A 23,018-nucleotide genomic window follows, 5' to 3' on the forward strand; every position below is an offset into this window, starting at 1 on the left:
CTCAGATTTTTTTCCTGGCAAAAGATGCCTGGGAAACAGCAGTCCCGCCAGAGGACACATAGTTAATCAGATTTTGGCAATCTCAAGGAACAGGCAAGTGTTCAGAAGCCAGATGAGAAGGGAAGCGATAAATGCTCACTGGAGGCTTTAGTTGAGGTCAGAAGACCAGGCGCCACAGGCGAGGACCTGGAAGAGGGCACCACTGGCGTTCTCACCAGCGCTCACCGGACATTGTGCTTCAGGAAGCCGATCCGGGATGCCCAGCGCTCCTCCCCGGGAGCTCCCTCCCCAGGCCTCCCGGGCGCTTGGATCCTAGCCACGTCCTCACCCTTTAAATAGGTGTGGGTGGTTTCTTAAGTGGACGTGACCACCGCCGAGGGGAAAGCGCGCAAGGAGGTGGGAGCGAGCGGGGAGGCGGGGCGGGTGGAGAGGGAGCAGTGGGAGGGGTGAGGAGTGAGAGGGCGGCGGAAAGGAGAGAAGGACGCTGTGGCCGGGCAGGAGGAAGTGCGCCGGGTCTCGACGGTCGCTGCGCACCCCTGGCGGGTGGGGCCGCCAGGTGAGCCCGAGATGCTGCTGAGCTGGAAGCCCGGGCTGCCGCTGCGGCTGCTGCTGCTCCTGGGGCCGCTGTGTCCCTGCTCCCCGGGCGCCCTGGCGGAACTCGCGCCAGCTGAGGACGTCGTGGTGCTGGTTTTCTCCACCGAGCGGCCAGTGCATCTGGTGAGTCCCGCGTTCCTGTCCTTCACCATCGACGCCAATCTGGCCACGGACCCGCGGTTCCTCACCTTCCTGGGGTAAGTGAGGGCCTGCGGGCCCTTGTCCTCTCTCCTACCCTGCTGACATCACGCCCGCCCTGCCGGCCGCTCTCTTCTCTATACTCTGGGACCTTCTCATCTCTCTCTCTCTCTCTCTCTCTCTCTCTCTCTCTCTCTTTTTCTCCCCAGCCCACACCCTGCAGGTCCCCCAACCCTTGTTTTCTGCCTTCATTCATTCAGCAAGTGTTGCCTGAGTGCCAACTAAAGGCCAGGTATTAGGGGAAACCGAGGAAAGAAACTTCCCATCTGCCCCAGAAACTCGCCGGAAGGAGGGGGCCCGGCAAGTGCACCTGGAGGGCTTTGAGCATTTGAATTTGCTGCACCTTGTAGGACAAGTAACACTGTGCGCCAGGCTTCAGTCTCTTAAACTCTGTTAGTAAGGTTAAAGGAAAAAAACAACTTTTTCCTTGGGGGAGGGGTGGGGGAAGGAAAAGGCCACAAAGGAGAATAAGCTTACTTATTCTATAATAAGACTTTTAAAGAGCAGTTTTACGTTCACAGCAAAATTGAGCACAAGGTACACAGATTTCCCATACTACGCTCTTTAAAAATTTTTTTAATATCACATCAGTGAGACCTGGAAGACTATTTCAGTGACTTACAGAGCCTTAATAAAAAGCTCTCTCTCCAAGAGATGTGCAAGATGTGGCGCTGCTTTACTAGCTGTAATTTTTTTTCTCACTTGAGAAAGACTGAGCCTAGTGCAGGTTCACTGGCCCCTGCCCATGAGTGCAGGCTGATTCCAAGATAGGGCGCCACAGGGACAGACCCAGGTCATCTAGGCCACTCATCTAGGTCATGAGAGCCTCCAGAGATGACCATACCTCAACCAGCACAAACAACTCGAATCCTGCCATTGCCAAACACCTACAGGCTGGGCTTTCTGTGCCCACACCTTCAGCTGCTATTGCTAATTTCAGTCACTTCCTTTGCAAATAAAAGCAGATAGTCTAAGGTTGCGAGATTGGCAGTGAGACCAGCCTTGGTTCCCAGCTCTGTCCAAACCGGTGGCTTGGTTTTTACAGGTTGCTTGGCAGCTCCAAGCCTCGATTTCTTCAACTGTAGAATGGAACTTCTAAAACCTTCCTGTAGAATTGCTATGAGCATTGGATGAGATAATAAATAAGCACTTAGTGTTTGACAGTGCTCAAAATTTGTTAATTGCTTCTTCCTGGAAATTGGTGAGTATTTGCTAACAATTCATCAGTTCTCTGTGCATTTCTTTCAATGGTAGTTAACCTCTATCTTTCCCCATGTGGCAAGAAAGGAAGAATTTCCTGGTGGAAAGGAGTTCCCACTTTTTCCCCTTTCCCTTACGGAAAGTGAGCTGATATCAGGCAGAAGCTGGCTGAGAGACAGAAGGATTATTCTGGTGAAACACTGAACTAGAGGGCTCCATATCTGAGGACCCCAGGCCTAGCTTGGGATGGGGGTGGGGGGTGGTGGTGATAGGGGAAGAGAGGGTGTGAGGTGCCTTACTGCAAACAGAAAGATTAAGTAAATGACCATTTATTGAATGTGAGAAGTACTTCACGTACTTCTTGAAATGTGAGAACTTAAGCCCTTTTCTGCTGCTGCAGCCAGCATATACCCTACCCCTCCCCAAGGAGGAGAGTTTGGGTATCCCTTCCTGGAGACACAAGTCCAAAATAAAAAACCTACAGTATGACTTTTGGGGTCCAGGCCTGATCACCCTGCAGGCAAGCTAACCAACTTGATAGCAATGCTCCCCATCCCCAAACACACACAGAACTTCCATTCTTCTGAAACACATCTCTTAATTTCCCATAGCACTCTTTCTTCCCCCCTGGTCTCCACCTTTTTGTTAAAGGCTGGAGGATAATGAAACCAAAAAAGCATGGCATGCAATCAATAAGACTGTTTGTTTACAAAACACAATGTATTCCTGTTCATATGGGCTTCTCTCCAGGGCTGGCTCCTGACCCCTCCAGGTCCCTTCCCTGAGCAGAAGCTGTTTTCCATGCCTACTCCCCAGAGGCATCCACACAGTTCTCATCTGAGACCTTAAGGACTGCAGCTCAAAGAGGAATGAGCTCCCTCCCCTTCTCACCTGAGACGGAGCTTCTGAATTAGGGTTTGAGGGTCCATCTCCCCAGGATGGCTGTCACAGTGCCCAAAGTGACCTGGCCATCTCAGAAGACAGAATATTTAGCTTCCATCTCAAAAGACAACACAGGGCTTATCATCTATCACAGGAGCGGAGAGTCAGATGGGCATTGTTGTATTTCAGTTCCTCAAGAGTGAAGCTGCTTGGGTGAAGATGGCAAGAGCTGAGCAGATGAAAGCTGAAGTACTAAGAAGGGAAGGATTATAAAAATAGCTGGCACTAATTGAACCGCCGTCATAGGCCAGGCCCTGTTCTAAGCATCTCCTAGGCACTAATTCATTTAGTCCTTGCTACAAAACTGTGAGGTCAGTACTGTTATCATCCCCATTTTTAAAATGAAGAGATTGAGGCCTAGGGAGATTCAACAACTTGCCCATGGTCAGCCAACTATGACATGAAGGAACAGAATTTGAAGCCAGATGCTAATTGTAGACACACGAGTACACAAAAAGAAAATAAAGTAGTTCATATTTTTTAAAGGCAGCAGAGGAGGAATGGTAGAAAAAGATTGTCTGGAAATAAATTGAGACACTGATGTAATGAAAAGAAGCACTGTCTTGAGAACAGGAGAATCATGGCCCATATCGCTACGGTACTTCAAAAGAGGCCTAAGCAAATTCAGTCAGATGGCACGGTTCTGGTTTCCCATGGTGGCAAACAGATGTGTTTTGGGTTTGTTTTTTTTTTCCCCCACATTTGCAGTTAAAGAACATGGAGTACACAGAACTTAAATGCCAATGGTAGAACAATCTAGAATCAGAAAGGAGCATCTTTTCAGTTTGCCCTCTTCCTGGAGGTAACTCATCAACCCAGTCAAAAACTTCCTAAACCCAACTACATGCAGAGCTCCCAAGGGGCCCTGGCCCTCAAAGATGGGAGGACAGAGACCAGCAGGGCTAAACAGAAATAGAATGTGGGCCTCATGAGTAGGCCACATAATGTAATTTAAAGTTTTCTAGTAGCCATATTAAAAAAGGGAAAACAGAAACAGGTAAAATTAATTTTAATAATATATTTTACTAAACACAAAATATCCAAATTACTATCATTCAACATGTAATCAACACAAAATATTAATCAGATATTTTACATTCTTTTTCAAACCAAGTCTTCAAAGTCTGGTGTATGTTTTATATTCCCAGCACATCTCAGTTCAGACTAGGCACATTTCAAGCTGCATGTGGTTACTGCCTTGGCAGTGCAGCCACATTTCAATACAAGCACTGTTCACTAATTCAAGGTAAAAATTAGAGCGCCGAGTCAGTGGTAGAAATCACAGAGCAAAAACGGTGATGCTACACAGCGATTGCAGTGATAATGCAGCTGTGCTTGCATTTCATAAGGATTTGCCTATTTTATTTCAGCAAAGTTCATCCCTTCTTGCCAATTTGATAAATATTTATTATTAATAACTTTCAATAATCAGATTCCTGCATCTTCATGGACAAAGTTGCTTTCCATATTAGAAAAGCACTTATTATCAATGTCAAATGCATGTTTTGATAAGCAATGTTGGAAATAACCTCAGACCCTCTTTGTGCCTGTTGCTGAGAGAAAGAACCACAGCCAGAGAAACAGAAAACTGAGAACAATCAACAAGCCATAGGCTCATAGTTTCTGACCCCTGAGACTCTGCACTTCCCCCTGGTTGAGCAGCGCTCACTGTTTCCTTCCTCCACAAAGTCTTTCATTGTGCAGCCTAGAGCCCTTTGCAATGGTAACCCTGCTCCATTTTCCCTGGAGAATATTCTGGCCTCCTCTTTGCCCTAGCTAAAACTTGGCTCTTCTTTTGAAGACCCAAGTGGAGAAGTAGACGCAACTACTTCTCTGAAGTAGCCCTTTGGAGTAGAAGCTGTGCATTCTCCCACACTGCAGCCCTCCCCCATTCCCCAGTGTAGCTTCTAGATAATTGCCCACTGGTTTGAACTCCAGATTGCTGTGGTTCAAATCCCCATTGGCTTGTTACCTTGGGCAAATTACCTAGCCTGCTTTTGTTCAGGTTCCTTGTCTGTAAAATGAGGGTAATAATGACACCTACCTCTTTGGGTTGTTTGGGCATTAAGTGAAATAATCTATGCAAAGTGTGTAAAACACTCAGTTTGGATAACTTGATGCCTGCTAGAGATGACTGTCCTGATCCAGGGTGAGGTTTGCTATCTCCACGTCTGGCTCTCCTCCTACGCTCCTTGCGACCGAACTCTGCTCCCCTCTTATTCACTCCTCATTACTGACTGAAGATCCACATCGATCTCACAGTCTCCTCTGCACTCCCACGTCCCACCATCATCCTAGATGAATTCAAGTCCACTTGAATACTGTCTCTCAGTTTCCTCACACCCACGTTTTCTAATAATCTTCACTCAGTGTTTTACTGGAGCCAGTTTCCACCAGCTGGTGAAATGTGTGCATTTCTTCGCAACTCCATATTCAGTGACATCAACACCATTATCTTGAAATCAGCCTTGATGGGAATATTTACACCATGGAAATTGGCAAATGCAAAAAACAGGGCACTTTTCTGGGGGCGGCGGGCAGCTTCCTAGAACACACCATTTCACTCCATTTCAACCACCTGATGCCATGGCCATGCCTTGACTCTTTCCATCACTAAGAACCTTTCAACATCTGAAATCTTAAAATCTCCAATTCTTGGACTGTACTCCTTACCCTCTTAGTTTTTTTTTACTTTGTGGATCCCACCACAACTATTTTTTAAGTACCTCCACTGAACAGCCTCTTCCTTTTACTTCTTCCATATCTGATTTGGGCTTCTTGATTTATCACATGAATCATTTTTATGATAATATTCCCCAAACTCCTGCCCCATTTTTCTTCTTGCTAAAACCCAAACCTAGCTTAGTCTAACTATATTTTCCCTCTTTGGAATCTATAAGGTGGCCATAAAGTCTGGAAATGGAAAATATTATCTAATCATGTACTGTCATACATATTAATAAGCCACTTATAGGTATTTGCCTCTGCTTCCAGTCTTAGTGGCCACCCTGCATAGCAGGGCTGTTACGCTCTTGGGGGCAGAGGGGAATCTCCCAGTGACATGGATTGATGTCGTGCTGTAAATTCCTGGCCTCCAGACTTACTTGGCCTTTAATGCTACTCCTTAACACTCCTTTTCTGGCCTCTCTCGTTCTCCACTTCCTTCAAAACTCTGATCCCACTTCCACTTCATCACTCTTAGTCTATGACCACATTTCTCTTTCCCAAAGAAAATGAAGTCGCTAGATAGGAACTTCCTTTTCTTCCTGCAGTTGATCCTGCAGACAGCATGGCTACCTCTAGCTTTTTTCCTTTCTCTCTTCTCAGCCCAGTTCTTCTAGGTCTGCTGTGGATCCTGTCCCCTCCCCAAGGACTTTGCTCTAGCAATCATCTAGAGAGATTCTTCTCTCTCCAGTATCTTTAACCTCTCCCTTTTTGTTGGATCCTTCTTCTCGGCATAGAAACATCCTCAAGTCTTTCCCATCTCAAATACCTCCCAGCACGTGTGTCTCTGCATTCACCACCCTCTTTCTCCTCTCCTTTGCAGCCTTTCTTACTAACCATGCCTTCCTTAGTCCATCCTCATGATGTCCCCATCATCGTGTCATAAAATCAATCTCTCCCACATCATCAGTGACCTTTTATTGTGAAATCCAATGACTACCTTTCAATCCTTATCTTATTTGTCTCTATTATGGGTTGAATGTCTGGGTGTCCCCTCCAAATTCATATGCTGAAGTCCTAACCCCTGGTACCTCAGTCTGTGACCTTATTTGGAAATAGTGTCATTACAGACATAACTAGTTAAGAATTGGTCAGAATGGAATGGAGTGGGCCCCAATCCTATATGACTGATGAGCTTATAAAAAGGGGAAATTTGGAGACAGACATACACAGAGAACACCCTGTGCAGATTGGAGTTACACTGCTACAAGGAACTACCCAAAGTTGGGAAAAAGGCCTGGAGCAGATCTTCCCCCAGCACCTGCAGAGGGAGTATGGCCTTGCCAACACCTTGATTTCAGACTTCTAGCCTCCAGAACTATAAGACAATAAATTTCCACTGTTTAAGCCACTCAGTTTGTGGTACTTTGTTACTACAGCCCTAGCAAACCAATACAGTTTCCCAGAAGCATTTGACAAGGTTGACAATGGAAACACTCATCCCTGTGTCACTTCCATTTCTGGGGATTTCCCCAATCTCTCTAACAGTTCTTCTCCACCTCTTCTTCTAGCTTATCTTCAGTGTTGATGTTCCTCAGACTTCTGACCTAGGCCTTCTTTTTTACTTCACATAATCTGAGTGGTTTCACCCACTTCCGTGGCTTGAATTACTGTTCATGCAGTGGTGTGCCAGAAAATGTTTCACGACTGGCTCTCTGGGAGGAGAGGAGACTGATTTATGTTTTTTTCTGATTTCTGTAGTATAAATATCCCCACCATGGCTGACTTCAAACTGCCAACAGTTTAACAGCTGGTTCTCAGAACGAAACAGTTGGCTCTCACAAGCTGGTACGAGTCAGTGCAGGGTGGCTCCAACTCATCTCTGCTTTTGTGTCAGAGATAAGCAACTTATTTTTACACTTAAGGTAAAATAAAAATACCTGCAGACGTTTCTTTCCCCTAACAAACTGTTCCAGAAATGGAATATCTGCAGCTGCTTTTACGTGTTCTTTTGTTATTTCCACGTCGTTGTGGTGGCAGTGCTGATGCCAGTGGATTTTCCCCCCTTTCTTTTCACTGTATATGATAGAAATACTGTACCTTTGATCAATTTTGTTTTTATGAAAAGTTTGCAGCTGTTTTAAATCTGGTTTTTGTCAGAGGGCATCAAAATTGTATCTCAAAACAAGAAAATATTCCATTACAAAGGAGACAAAAAAGTCCTTCATACCAATACTTTGAAACATGTGATTTCCTTTACTTGGCAGGAGGCATAGCACTGGGTTTTAATTTTGTTCAGAAAACAGTCTTTGTCTGGACCCACTTACCCTTTCATCAGGCTGGACTTAACTGTTCATTCACTTGACGAATATTTATTAAGCACCAGCTGTGGGCCAGGTACTTATCTAGGTGCTGAGGAGATTCTGATGAGCCATACAGAGTCCCTGCTTTCACAGAGCTTAGCTCAGGGGTGGGGATAGATAGTAAACCAAATCAACAAAAAAGGAAGCTAATTTCAGAGAGTGGTGAACGCTGTGAAGAACATAAAGGCAGGGTAATGTGGTCGAGAGTGACCCGAGGTGGTACAGTCATGCCTTCTGGGAATCAGGCTCCGATCCTCAGGCATCTGAGCAAGGTCGTGCACAGACACACATCTTGTGATACCACAGCTCCTTCCTGCTGCTCACTTACCCTTCCTTTCCCAGACAGCGCCAGTCTCTCCTGTCTCAATTACTTACAGATACCAGTTACACAAATCTAAATGAGCTTCCTCTATCATCAAACACAATCAAAATCAAAATCGAGGACCAGAATCGGTGCCTGGACAAAAGCAGTGGAACAGGGCCATCCCAGAGTGACTCTGGGAAAGTTCCTTGTATCAGTTTTAGGGCCACATCTCTGCACCTGTGGGCTAGGGATTCACTAGTCACTGACTTCTAGACTGAGGACTCTCCATTCTACACCTCGCCTTTATGTGTCTTCTGAGCTCCAGGCACACGTGGCCAAGGGCCTAATGGCAATGTTTTTTGGCTTTTACTGGCATCTCAAATTCTACAGCACTGTGCCCTGCCCCCATCTTCCTCCCTATCTCCAGTCTATCACCTATTCTTCATCTCAGCAAATGATATTACCATCTTCCAGATGCTTCCCAGGGGTGATCTTGGACTCTTCTCCAACATCCAGTTAAACACCAAATCTAGTATTTGTGTCTCCACATGTATCTTGAATTTATCCCTCTCTTCATCCCCACTGTTTTTACCTTACCTCAGCCCATCACTTTCTGTCTACATTAATGTGACCACAATCTTGGTCCTTCTATTCAGTTATTTACACTGAAGCCTGAGATTCTTTTCTAAAATAAAAGTCTGGTGCGGGCACTCCACTGCTTTAAATCCTTCCATGGCTCCCCACTGCCTTGATATAAAATTGGAACTCCTGGACATGGTGGCTTACAAGCCCTCCATGATATGGTCCTGCTTGCCTCTCCAGTCTATCTTCTCCCAGCACCTTACTGTCCCCAATCTCTAGGCTCTCGCCACACCTGTCAGCTCTTCGGTGGTGCCATATTCCCTTCTTCTACCTCTGTTGTTTGCACAGACTTTTCTCTACACCTGGAACACTTTCTTCAATCCCACCTCACTATCTTCGATCTGGATAAAATTTTTTCCTTTTGAACATCTAACAGTGAAGACGCTTGCCCCTGGAAAACCTCTAACCACCTCCTACCTCTAGGACAAAGTCTGGGTTAAGATCCCCTTTGTATGTTCTGATAGCATTGTTTTGGAATTGCCTATTTACTTGTTTATATATATATATATATATATATATATATATATATATATATATATATATATATAATCACTGGACTATAAATTATATGAGAACAGCAGCTGCCTGTGGCTTTTTTGCCATTGTAGCCCCAGCAACTAACATAATGCCTGACACAGAGTGCGCCTACAATGAATACTTATTGAATAAATTAATGGATGACTATGTCTCCTTTAAGTAACTCTTGTTTTTTTCACCTATTCTTAAAATGACAGAAACACACACACACACAGAGTCACCTTGTACGAATTAAAATATTATGTGCTTATTGGGCTTCCCTGGTGGCGCAATGGTTGAGAGTCTGCCTGCTGATGCAGGGGATGCGAGTTCGTGCCCAGGTCCGGGAAGATCCCACATGCCCCGGAGCGGCTGGGCCCTTGAGCCATGGCCGCTGAGCCTGCGCGTCTGGAGCCTGTGCTCCGCAACAGGAGAGGCCACAACAGTGAGAGGCCCGCGTACCACAAAAAAAAAAAAATTATGTGTTTATAGAAAATGTGAAAAATACATAAAAGCAATAAGAAAGAGTCTACCATCCATTTCACCACATAATTATGACTCCTGTTATCTCCTTCTATATATATATTATTTTCATTGTTGAAATCATACTATGTCTACAGGTTGTTCCTTTAATAGTAAAAGTTGTGGTTATTTAAAGTGCAGAGTTCCCTGGCATTAAGTGTATTCACATTGTTGTGCAGCCATCACCACCAGCCATCTTAGAACTTTTTCATGTTCCCAAACTGAAACTCTGTACCCATTAAACAATAATGTGCTATTCCCCCTTCCTACAGTTTATTTATTCTTTTGGCCATGCTTGAAGCATATGGGATCTTAGTGCCCCAACCAGGGATTGAACCCGTGCCCCCTGCATTGGAATCTTAACCACTGAATCACCAGGGAAGTCCCTACAGTTTAGTTTTATTTGGGTTCATAGCATAGTGGAAATGGCTTTCTTCTGAATCCTTACTCAGTTCAAGCGAACATTCCCATTTATCTTCAAGAGGTTCTGAGGATTTCCTGGCAGATGCCATCCTTCCCAGAGTTCTTTGGTGCTGTCAGGTAGTTCAGTCAATTCCATGTTGATAACATCCCTGAAGTCTCACTTTGTGCTACGTCTCCTCATGCCAGGACCCACAATAGGTTCAGGGGCCCTCGAAAATGTTTCAATATATAATGTTAACATATTTGTCTTTCCATGAATATCATCACAAAATATAATTTAAAAAATTTTTTTATGGTGGAAGAGGTTCATGAAGGCAAAAGTGCCTAGGTAGTACTGTAAATGCTTTCATGTTACAAACAAAAAAAATGGTGAGGAGGAATCACTGAAGTTTTTAACGCAAGACACTTATCCTTTGGTCAATTTCCACCTTTTAATTTCTCTTTCCTAAGCAAAAATAAAGAAATCTTACAGAAATTTTACATAGCACTATATATAGTTAAAGCAGGAGCATGCATTGAAATTTTAAATTTTAGGTCCTGTCTTCAGTTCCTAAGATGTCAAGAAATACTGTCAATTAGATAGTCCTCCTGGCATGATTTTCCAATTTGAAATAAACCCAAATGTAAACTAATTAACTGGGCCATTTTGAGAATGCACAGCATTGGTTCCATGTGTTTTAAGAGCTTTCCAGAGAGCACTGAAGCCAGGATCACATATGTGAGGCTTCAGAAATACATGGCAAGTGTCCCCGTTACCTGGGTCTTCTGTTTTTTTAGTTTTGTTCACTTAAATATTCATGACATCTTCATCTCTCTGAGAGAAGGAATTATAAATCATTCTAATTCCATTCTATAGCATTCTGTACCATTCTGAGTGCATAATAGGCACCTATCAGGAGCATTTTGGGCTTGATGACATACGCATTTAGAATTGCTTGAATTGGAAGTGTCCTAGGTGGGTAGGAATTACATCGTTCTAAGTCATTTGACTTAAATTTAAAAGGAAGGTTTTCCTTGGGGTGGAGGTGGGGCTTGGTTAAGGAGATGAAGAGGACTCCCAATCATTTATGAACTTCTCTGGGAACATAAATTTTTGAAGACAATCTATTTTTCAAAGAAACAGAGTCATCTTTCCACTCTCTCACCTCTTTTCCTCCATGAATCACAAAAGGTTATGAATTTTTTGAAAGTACTGAACATTATCCTGCTTGTCAAGTTGAAATATAAGCTCTTGCCCGAGTCAGAGCTCCAAGTTTTCTCAGGTGCCTAGAAGAGCAGTCTTGCAATTAGGAAGATTCCAATTGAGACGATGTCCCTGTTAGAGCGATATTTCTCCCTCCAGGGCCTGTACAGCTATTAGGAAATGGGTCCACCAAGAGACAAGGGAGTAAATCTGTTTGACTGCATTGTCTTGGAAAAAATAATTTTAATTTCTTGCTTGTCTTTATAACAGTTCTTCAAAGCTTCGTACCTTGGCCAGAGGTTTGTCTCCCGCATACCTGAGATTTGGTGGCACGAAGACAGACTTTCTCATTTTTGATCCCAAGAAGGAACCAACCTTTGAAGAGAGAAGTTACTGGCAATCTCAAGTCAACCAGGGTGAAACTTTAAAGATTAACCATATATCTGAGTTAACTTGATAACTTGAGTCACTCGTGGGCATTCTCAGAGGAGAGCTATTGCTCACATCTAACAATTAATAAGAGATGAAGGGCTCCCAGCGGACCCGTGGAGGCACCTATACAAAAAGAGGAAGCGGTGGGCAGGTTTCCTCCTCCTGATGTTTTCATGAATGTGAGACATTGGGGCAGGGGGGATGGTGTGCTGGACACAACATTGGGGCAGGGGAGAGTTAATTGTGGTGTAAACAGAACAATGATTGTAGCTAAAAGGACAGAGCTGCCTAGAGGGGCCTGTGGGTAGAAATGCACCAAAACAAAAAGAGTATTTCCTGCTCAAGACACAGCACTGATCAAGACCCATTTATTCCAAAAAATGTGGATGAAAGGTGTAATAAGGGGACATGGAGATATGCTCTGCTTCTAAGAATGGATTTCAAGACTTGATTTGTTGGGCAGTGGTTCTCAAACTTTATTGACTAGACATAATCACCTGGGGTGAGTTTGAATATTTGGATTCTTGGGCTCCAAACTTAGGTTACAAGTTTAGCAGGCTCCTCAGGTGATTCTGATATTGGGAGTCTGTGGGCTTCATCTGAGAAACACCCTGGGGCGCCACGAGGATTTGCCCTGTGTCTTTCATAAGTGCTATACAGACATCAAATGGAAGCTAAATCATTATCTTAACAGTTATTAAAGAACCATGTACATCATTGAATTACAATAGTGAATTATGATATATAAAAATGAACAATATTTTATTATTTTATATATTACATATTTCCTTCTGTTTATTTTCTGCAGTTAGGAAGTGTTTAGAACCATTAATAACAGTGCCAATTGATAGAATAGTGATTAGAAAAAAAGAAAAACGCAGGAGAGTTTTCTTAGTGTAACACGTTGGAATATGTTTAGACCTGGCCCTTTCTCACCAGTCATATGCATTCAAAAGGTCCCATAAATTTAGATAGGAAACTGTCCTTTGCTCATCAATTTTCTTCATCCTGTAGGGAGGGGGGATCACTGGGGTTATCCAAGTGCTTCAGAAACATCCTTTGTGAGCACAGGGGTAGATGAGGCACCCGCTGTCAGAGAGCCAGCATGTGCAGCTTCCCAGAAAGGAAGTCAGTGGGGGGTCAGCCAGTCCTGACAGCCGCCCCCAGCAGCCCTGCTGTCTTGTGATAAGGAAGCACAGTCTGCCTGATAGGATAGTGGTGGATTTTCCAAGTACACATGTTGTGGTCTCAGGAGCTTTGATGATACCAAATTTGAAGGAATAAAAGTCAACATTTCCTGTCCTACCATTTGGCAAGAGGAAATCACCATAAAGCAGATATAGTCCATGTAAAACAAATTTCTATGTATGTTGAAAGTGAACCTTAAGAGAACTGAACTATGTTTTTTCCCGGTGGGTTCTCTAGTAATTTCAGGTTTCTGAGGAGCCTTCTGAATTGTTAAATAACTTGAAGTTATGTCCAATGTATCTATGTCCAGTATATGTCCAGTGTTTCTTCAGAAACCTGCCCTTTGGCTGTTTTTTTGTGGTAATTGATTAGCCAGCAAATTTGACATGTATAGCAGAATATATCCTTCTCTGATGTTACACTTAACAACCAGAAACTCAATTATCCTGCTTTAGTCACATAAATAGCTAACTAAATAAGTGTATGGGATTTCAACCGTGTCACTGTGAAAATAGATTCTCTAAATTTTTTACTCCATTTGCAGATATTTGCGAATCTGGATCCGTCCCTTCTGATGTGGAGAGGAGGTTGAAGTTGGAATGGCCCTTCCAGGAGCAATTGCTACTCAGAGAACAGTATCAGAAAAAGTTCAGGAACAGTACCTACTCAAGTAAGAAATGAAAGGTATCCTGCAAGTGTCCCAGCCCCCAAAATATTTGGATGGCTTGAACTTGGGCTTGAATCTAATAAGCCCTATAGCAGTTACGTAAAGCTGCATAATCCTCAAATGTTAGCAAGAGTTAATGGGCAATCTTCAACCCCAAACTTCTGTTTTTTACTTTTCTTCTCCTGACTTTGCCTACTAGCCACAGAGTGAAATATAGAATCATTCATTCACAAGCTAATAATGACCTTTACTGCTCTGAAGAACTAGGAAGTCAAGGAAGACATGGATATACTCCTTGTGTAAAAGTAAAATATAAAAGTGTGAAGAGTAAAACGTGAAACCATTCACACCTCATTGTGCATTCTGTTTCCCCTCCAAGAAGCAGCCACTGCCCTGCCAGTGATGTGTTGTGTATCACTGGCAGGGCAGCTTTCTCATTTTCTTTCCTCTGTGGGTTTGAAAACACAGGACTAGCTCAACTAACCAGGAATTTATTTCCATTCATGGAAACACTTTTCCAGTGTTTAAATGGGATGATGTCATGCAGGGCTTTACCACAAACAACTGAAACAAGCAATCCTTATCTAACTATGAAATATATTTTTATCCAAAAGTTGATGTTTTATACCCAACTAAGGAATGATGTTGCCCCAGATCTCAGTTAAGAAAGTAACCTGCTTAGATACGCTACAACTGTCTTCTTTTGGCTTTTGAAAAATAAATGATCTTGAAGTTAGTTTGGGTTAGTCAACATTTCTAAGAGTACATTATTGACAGTAAATTATTTCTTTGTAAGATTTTACTATACACTACCTAGATTCCAGTGTGTACAATGGATTTTTTATTTTTATATTTTTTATTTATAAGGTAAGGGAAAAAGTAACACATAAGAAATCAGAAAATAGGTTATATGCTAATAGAAAATGTGGTCCTCTAAATTAATTTTTGCATTTTAAAGCAGAGGGCAGAGGGGAGCTATGCTAATGGTTTAATAACATGATCTATGGTTGAACAGAATTTGGCAGGACAGAGCCTTCTCAGATCCCATTAAAGGGATAACAGAAGTCCAAGAGACCCACAGCAGGAAGGCCTTATTTGTAATTAATCATCTGAAATAAGCCTGCTAGGAGAAGACCCTATGGTATTAGGTAATCTATAGCTTTATACTTTTTTTCTTGGTCATCTTAAACATATGCCAATTTACCTTAATTTTTTAAATTAATTATTTATTTTTGGCTGTGTTGGATCTTTGTTGCTGTGCGTGGGCTTTCCCCAGTTGCGGCGAGCTGGGCTACTCTTCGTTGCAGTGGCAGGCTTCTCTTTGTGGTGGCTTCTTTTGTTGTGGAGCACGGGCTCTAGGCACGTGGGCTTCAGTAGTTGTGGCTCATGGGCTTAGTTGCTCTGTGGCATGTGGTATCTTCCCAGACCAGGGCTTGAACCCGTGTCTCCTGCATTGGCAGGTGGATTCTTAACCACTGCACCACCAGGGAAGTCCTAAATTTTTCTTTAAAAATGTTTGCTACCTCACATGATCTTTTTGGAACCAAGATGGTAGGTTTTCAACACCTTTTTCCTGCCTTTGGGATCAGGGCCTTCATAGCTTCTGCACCAGGGGAAAGCCCTTCTTTTACTAACTATGTAGCTGGGTCAGTATAATTCCAGCCGCCCTACTGGCAATGCTAAAATGTATAACAAATACAGATAGATAATTTGTATTTGGAAATATTTGACTTCTGATTTGAAATTTTCTATTTTAATCTGCATGTATTAGAAACATATAGATAGAAATCTATGGGACTTCCCTGGTGGTCCAGTGGTTAAGACTTCGCCTTCCAGTGCAGCGGGTATGGGTTTGATCCCTGGTTGGAGAGCTAAAATCCCACATGCCTCATGGCCAAAAAACCAAAACGTAAAACAGAAGCAATATTGTAACAAATTCAATAAAGACTTTAAAAGTGGTCCACATTAAAAAAGTCTTAAAAAAAATAAATCTACTGCGTTTGGTCTGGGCACCAGCTCGTTATAGGGTTATCTAAGAAGCCAATAGGTGTCTCTACACATGGCTCTGCATCCGTGGCTAAGGTTGGTAATGCCTGAGTAACATCGTATGATGCGACATCATATGATGGAAGAGATAGCAAAAGTCTATTGTGTTAATTGCTTAATGGCCTGCACCTTTAAAACAGGTGTCCTAGAAGATATAGGTGAATTTTCTAAGTACAGGACCCATTGGATGGTATGTTTCACTTAAGTAGAAAATGACAAAAACATTTGTCATGAGAATATAGATTCACACTGCAAACCTGTCTGGGCAGGAAAAGGAAGCAATGTTACAGGTATAATGTTGAGTGTGACTACAGAAAGGAGGACTCCCTTATTAAAATAATAATATTTAATAAGCTAATCCTTTTTTCTCCTTCTTCTCCACCTTTCTTCCTCATCATCCCACTCCCACACTGGATGCTGGACACATTTATGTAAACAAAAATGGTATAATAGTCAGTGCCAATGTATAATGTGTCATTTAGATTGTCTTCATTCCAGGGGTCTTTCCACCCTTCCATACGGTAAGAGATAAGAGATTGGATAATGACTGGGAATTGGATAATTATCTGTGAGTTTTCTTATTTTGAGGAGGGAATAGGCTGGGTGGGTTTTATTTTTAAGAGTGGATTTTAACTCAGTAATATACAGCCCTTATTCTAGGAGATGTTACTGTTACAGAGGGCATATAATAGAATTTCAAGCTACTTAAATTCAAAGTGTTTTCGGAAAAATGTGGAAATAGAGGAAGAGTAAGGAATGAGCTGAATAAATACTCAAAAATGAAAACATTCTATGTTTCTTGAAAATGCCATAATCCTTGTAGAAGGTCTAGGCAATAATAGTGCTTTATATCTGTAAGAGTTTTTTATGGCTTACAAAGGGTTTTCACATGTGCTATTTCAACTTGGTTTTGTGAGGTAGATGGATGATGGTACTAGTTCCAGGATTGTAGATCTGTAGCCAGGGCTCATGCAGGTAAAGGGATCACTCCTGATCATTCAGTCTATAAGTGGGATAGTGGGGCTGGGAGCTCAGATCTATGATTCCTGATTTAGGACACTTTCTACAACATGATTAGCAGTATATGTCTAAAAGATAACTGTGACTAGGACAGTCACAGGGCCTTTATTACAGGCTCTATTACTGTGGCACTGTCACCAAATAGCTATGTGATATTGGGCAAAGCACTTTATTTCTTTGAGTGTCAGTTTCCTCATAGAAAAATGAGGGTGGAGGTTTGGGGAGGACTCCATAATCCCAAAGTCCCATGCTGTCCTCCACTGTGGCCCTAAGATCCCAGGAACAGGCTAGGACTCAGAGAGCTTTTCAGACCCCAATGTCTGTAACACCTTAATGATAGGCAGCAGGTTTGTGGAAGTGGGTGACACAGCAAATATCAAAAACACCTAAAATAGCTTGCTAGTGTTGTTACCGCCCCTCGGCCGTTATGTGCAGTATTAAACCTAGGGTTTCACTGCTCTGGTAATCCAAGTAGTTCAGGCTGAAGACTTAGAAACAGAGCCACTTTGAAGGAGAAAGGGTGTAAGTTTGCCAGATAGATAGAGATTTTTTTTTAAACTAGGGAAGTGAATTTCTGTTTAATAGATAACTCTAAATATACATTAAGATCACCAGATCTATGCAGGTAATAACTGATTTAAACACTCAAAAATACTTTCTGCCACTCTCAAAAAGAGATTATAGGCTAGCTAATGGTTAAAAAGCTGAGTTCAAAAGTTCCAAAGCTTTAATAACTCCTTAGTGACTCAATTTTTTTCATAGCACATCTAGCCCAAAAGAAATACCTGAGAGTTTCAATTAAGCTGTTAGGTCCGAACAACCTAATAGTAACAGTTCTCATCATGTCCAACAGATGTTGATGCATTCCCTTGCAAATTTAAAAGATCCTGCAGTGCCCCTGTGAGTAAGGTTGCCTGGTCAAATTTTAATTTCAAATAAACAATAATTTCTTTGCTGTATTTCTCAAATAATACACATGACATACACTAAAAATTATTCATTATTTATCTGAAGTTCAAATTTAGCTAGATGTCCTGTATTTTTATTTGCTAAACCGTACCAGTGAATTCACTCCCCAGAGTGCCTTGGCGCAGAGTTTGGAAACCACAGCCCTAGGCCAATTTTTTAATGTAAAATTCCATTTATTTTGAATTAATGAATTATATACATGAATTTTTCAAAAACTTTAAAAAAATGTAATCAAAGTTACCAAGTTATTTTGTGACTGAGTTTATGAGTGGAGATATTTAGATTATGAAGTGTGGGGTTTGTGTTGACTAATGAAAATCTGGCCTGTGCATGTTGAGCCCTGAGCCGTACACTGCAGTTTCCCCAGTTCACCTGAGGTCACTTGAACAAAACCCAAGTGCCAGACCAAAGCCTCTGGTACCTTCCATAGGACTTGATTCAACAGCTGAAGCAAATAAAGTAATATATATATATATTTTTAATTTGCCAGTCCAATTTTGTTGACACATTCATAATTATAAGCACTCATTGGAATTCCTTCCATTTAACAACAGAAATAGCAATTCATTATGAGGAACAAATCTGGAGGCCTTCATCACTTCGGCACTCTGGTGCTGACCTAACCACGAAATGGTAACATTTTTCTTTTAGGAAGCTCAGTGGATATGCTGTATACTTTTGCCAGTTGCTCAGGACTGGACCTGATCTTTGGTCTAAATGCATTACTACGAACTGCAGATTTGCACTGGAACAGTTCCAATGCTCAGTTACTCCTGGACTACTGCTCTTCCAAGAGTTATAACATTTCTTGGGAACTAGGCAATGGTAAGTGCTCCCCTGCCCCTGCCCGGGGAACATTTCAATAATAAGGAGATTCCCCCACTTTGGCATTATTTGTTCCTATCTATGACCTTCTTTTTAATAATAGCGAACATGCTTTTTGCCTTGGAATATTTGTGTAAGTGCTCAGTGGTGTGAGTTTGGAATTACTTGTGGCAGAAAACTCCTTATGTATCCCAGAACCTATCGTTAATCCCAGTTTATGTTACATTTGAGCACTTCCACAGCTCCCTGATTCCCTTGAGATCTTCGGGGTCACCTAGACCTCTTATGCTTGGCAGGTTGGACTCAAGCAGTTTGCTTTTACCTTTCCATTCCTTCCTCTGTTCTCAACTTGTCAATCTCAGCAACCCCAACCCAACACTCATAATGGGTTCAAGCTAGAAGTTCTGGTACAGAGTCTTACCTGGGTCAAGCTCTTGATTGTCTCCTTTGTCATTCTTTTATTGTAAGGAACTTATAAACTGTAACTAAAGTGCTAGTGATTAGCCACATTCATTCAAACATATTTACAATGCTTTGTTCACACATCAGCCGATGGAACTGAAGATAAAATGGGAAGTGAGATGTAGTAATATGATGAGCACATACTATATTCCAGGCACTGTTCTGAGCATTTAATAAGTATTAGCTTATTTTATCTTTATAATTGCCCCGAGGTGAACACAATTATGACATTCATTTCATAGATGACAAAAGAGGCACAAAAATTTTAGCTCAATAGCTGTGTGATGCTGGGCAATTATCAGTGAGAGGAATCTTACAGGAGTTAGGATTTGAACCCAGGCAGTCTGGCTCTAGTAGGAGGTCCCTGCTCTCTTGAGACTTCTGTTCTAGAGGTAGGGAGGCAGACCAACCAGAAAGCAAGCAAAGAAGTGATACATGTCTATAGTGGTATGTATTATAATAAAGTCTAGCAGCAGATTTTGGGATTGGGTTACTGAGGATAACTGGCAAGTTGAAGCACTGAAAACAGAATAAAAGGAAGGGTCAAGGCAACCATATCTTAGTTAGATGCTGAACAACTTTACTGCAGCAACTATGTAAATAATAGGTCATCTGAACCCATCCTTACCCATCTCTGTACATCTCACCTTCCCTACTTTTCTACCCTACCCATCCCCAGCTCCTGCTCTTCAGAGTAAGATAAAAGAGTGTCATCATGTGCCCCTCTTCCCCGGGCCCCATTTTGCAAAGGGAAGGTCTGGTTTCCGGGGTGAAGGAGAAGAGTAAGGCAATTTGGGAAGTAGATTGGACACTTTCCATGCCTCCCTCCCCTCCCTTCAGCTTTGCTACTTCCAGACTCACATGCACATATAATTTGCACTTATAATTCTCAGTAAGACTTTTTTTTTTTAATAAATTTATTTATTTACTTTTGGCTGTGTTAGGTCTTCGTTGCTCTGCACGGGCTTTCTCTAGTTGCAGTGAGCAGGGGCTACTCTTCTTTGCAGTGTGCAGGCTTCTCATTGTGGTGGCTTCATTTGTTGCAGAGTACAGGCTCTAGGCGTGCAGGCTTCAGTAGTTGTGGCTCGTGGGCTCTAGAGCGCAGGCTCAGTAGTTGTGGCGCACGGGCTTAGTTGCTCCGCAGCATGTGGGATCTTCCTGGACCAGGGCTCGAACCCGTGTCCCTGCATTGGCAGGTGTATTCTTAACCACTGCGCCACTAGGGAAGCCACTAGGGAAGCCCCTCAGGAAGACTTTTAATTACATTGTAGAAATAGGTTTTTAAATGTCTTCTCCCACACAATCTTTTTTTTTAAGTAAATTAGGTTATTAAATACTGAATACAGACTATTTCCTAAATATCCACTAGTTTAATATCCCAATTATTAATTTCCAACTGTTTTATTACCCCCAATACTTCATTTATATAACTTATATTTTTATTTTCCTGGAATATCTTCTTTATAACTGGAGATTTTACTTTCCTTGACTTTGGATTCTAAGTTTTTGTAATATGAAAAATGCTCTGTTGCTTTTATATGCTGCTTTTATGTTTGCTTTTAAATAAAAAATTTTCTAGGTAAGCAATTATTTTGTGAATTGCTGTCTTTCAGAACCTAACAGTTTCCGGAAGAAGGCTGGTATTTTCATCGATGGATTGCAGTTAGGAGAAGATTTTATGGAGTTGCATAAACTTCTAGGAAAATCTGCTTTCAAAAATGCAAAACTCTATGGTCCTGATGTTGGCCAGCCTCGAGGAAAGACTGTTAAGATGCTGAAGAGGTAAGAGCTAGAGGAAGCAGAACCACTTTTCTTAAATATGATATTTTTCTTTGGTGGAGAATCCTCAATAAACCACCTGTTATTAAACAATTTGTTGCCTGACTAGAAGGTTTACCAAAAGAGGAAACATTGACTGGCTCAGAATACCAAAGATTTGGGGTCAAATGGCACCTGTGATAAAATTTGTATCAGAATTAGGAAGTTTGTGTTGCTTTATCCTAAAGTAGTAACCAGCCTATTTCTAGGGAAGACAAGTGCATTTATTGTTCATATAAAGATTAAGTGATAACATAATAGATTTTTTTTTCTAGTTTCCTGAAGGCTGGGGGAGAAGTGATTGATTCAGTTACATGGCATCAGTAAGTATGTCTCCTACTGTTTATACTGAGAAAGTAAAGCTAGCTTTACTTATTACCTAGTTTTCAAAAAACTGTTTTCATTTAATTGCTAATTGACTTTATAGTTCCCAATAAGAAATGGTCTCAAGCAGCATTGCACTAGGATCTTAACATTAATAAAACAGAAATTTAAACTTGTTTTAAGTAACGTGGTAGTTTCTACAAGATCAAGGCACACTATTGTTTAAGTCATGGAATAGATGTAGCTAATAGTAGCTAAAACTAATATGCTTGCCAAAGAATGGGTAACCCACAAATACCTGCATTTGTGACTATGTTTTCTCAAGACAGAATAAGTGGTCCCCTTCTATCTTGTTCTCTCCTTAGTAGAACTTCTGCTTTTTTTTTTTTTTTTTAATAGCACAGGGGTGGGAAGAAGTAGAAAGGAGGGCAAGGGCGGCCAATTAACTTAAAAGCAGAAAGTAAAGTTTGTTACTTTTTCCTGAATATTTTCTGAATAATTTAGCTACTACTTGAATGGGCGAATTGCTACCAAAGAAGATTTTCTAAACCCTGATGTACTGGACACTTTTATTTCATCTGTGCAAAAAATTTTCCAGGTAATAGTCTTCTTATTCTTTTTAATGTAAAACCAGAGTCCTTATTTTGTAGTCTAGCTAGTCCTAAATTCTACAGGTATATAAATTTACATGTTTTTCCAATTTTAGAGAGCAGGCACTAGGTCTTATTCACCTTCAGTTCCCCTTAGTATCGGGTCTCACCCATGTATGTTGATTGGAAATTAAAAATACTTCCAATGGCCTTTTGGTAGAGTGAACTCTCAGAGTCCATAAGAAAAGAAGGGGATTATTTACATTCCGTCCACACCTAGTATTCCAATAAAAGGTAATTTCCCAAGACCTAAATGACCGCGAAAATATTTTGTAACTATACTGAACGGATGGATCTGGGAATGCAAGGTTTTGAATATTGAATAATCTTCAGCACCATATTTGGTCAGCTTGTTTGCAATTACTGTGGAAACTTTTCTGTTCCATACATAGGCTGTTGAGGAGACCAGACCCCACAAGAAGGTTTGGTTAGGAGAGACCAGCTCTGCATATGGGGGTGGAGCGCCCTTGCTGTCCAACACCTTTGCTGCTGGCTTTATGTGAGTGAATTTGCACTTGTCTCAGGGACCAGATAGCATTCTCCTGTTCTTCTGTTCAGTTGAAATAACTCGTCAGACAAAAATCTGGTCAAAGACAGTTTCCGTGGCTGAGCTCCAAAGTTTGTGCCAGATTTTGCAAGAAAATGATTTACTAAAGTTGGTTGGACATCTTTAACATGTGCCCAAATTAATCACTGTATGAATGAACTGCTTTAGAAGTTTTGTTCCTTAATTATGGCCCATAAATATGTCAAGCATTCCTTTCTCTAAAGAAGTACATTGTAAAAGAGTGCATCAAGAGCCTTGACTCTGAGAAGGATTCTGAGTACATGTAGCTCTATTCATAGATTCCCAAGAAGTTTCGAGCCTGAAAGTATGAGGTCGTACCCGAGGGGCTACCAATGAATTTAAAGATTTACTAAATCACCCCCTTATCCAAGCACCACAAACTTGATTGCTTTAAAACCAACTGCTTTACTTACATTTCATAACTCAGTTAACACTCTTAGTCTATAGTTCTACATGCTCATATTGAGCTTTATTCTCTTTCCTCTCCTATCCTCATTC

The 23,018-nt window shown here is 41.7% G+C and overlaps 1 protein-coding gene across 3 annotated transcripts in view; it reads left to right on the forward strand.

Moving 5' to 3' along the window:
- Nucleotides 1-558: 558 nt before the first annotated feature.
- Nucleotides 559-23,018, forward strand: part of HPSE (heparanase) — a gene marked incomplete at both ends in the record, with an annotated part of 32,487 nt that continues 10,027 nt past the window's right edge. Inside the window, 8 exons of one of the 3 annotated variants that reach the window (XM_082653585.1) lie at nt 559-791; nt 11,822-11,967; nt 13,716-13,841; nt 18,525-18,698; nt 20,774-20,942; nt 21,254-21,301; nt 21,807-21,900; nt 22,345-22,451. In XM_082653585.1, the coding sequence (XP_082509711.1) occupies nt 568-791; nt 11,822-11,967; nt 13,716-13,841; nt 18,525-18,698; nt 20,774-20,942; nt 21,254-21,301; nt 21,807-21,900; nt 22,345-22,451 (1,088 nt within the window). The remainder of the gene's footprint in view (nt 792-11,821; nt 11,968-13,715; nt 13,842-18,524; nt 18,699-20,773; nt 20,943-21,253; nt 21,302-21,806; nt 21,901-22,344; nt 22,452-23,018) is intronic. The other 2 variants (XM_082653584.1, XM_082653583.1) reach the window with 2 other exon arrangements.

This window comes from Grampus griseus (genome assembly GCF_964374135.1).
Source record: "Grampus griseus genome assembly, chromosome: 4".
NCBI lineage: Eukaryota > Metazoa > Chordata > Mammalia > Artiodactyla > Delphinidae > Grampus > Grampus griseus.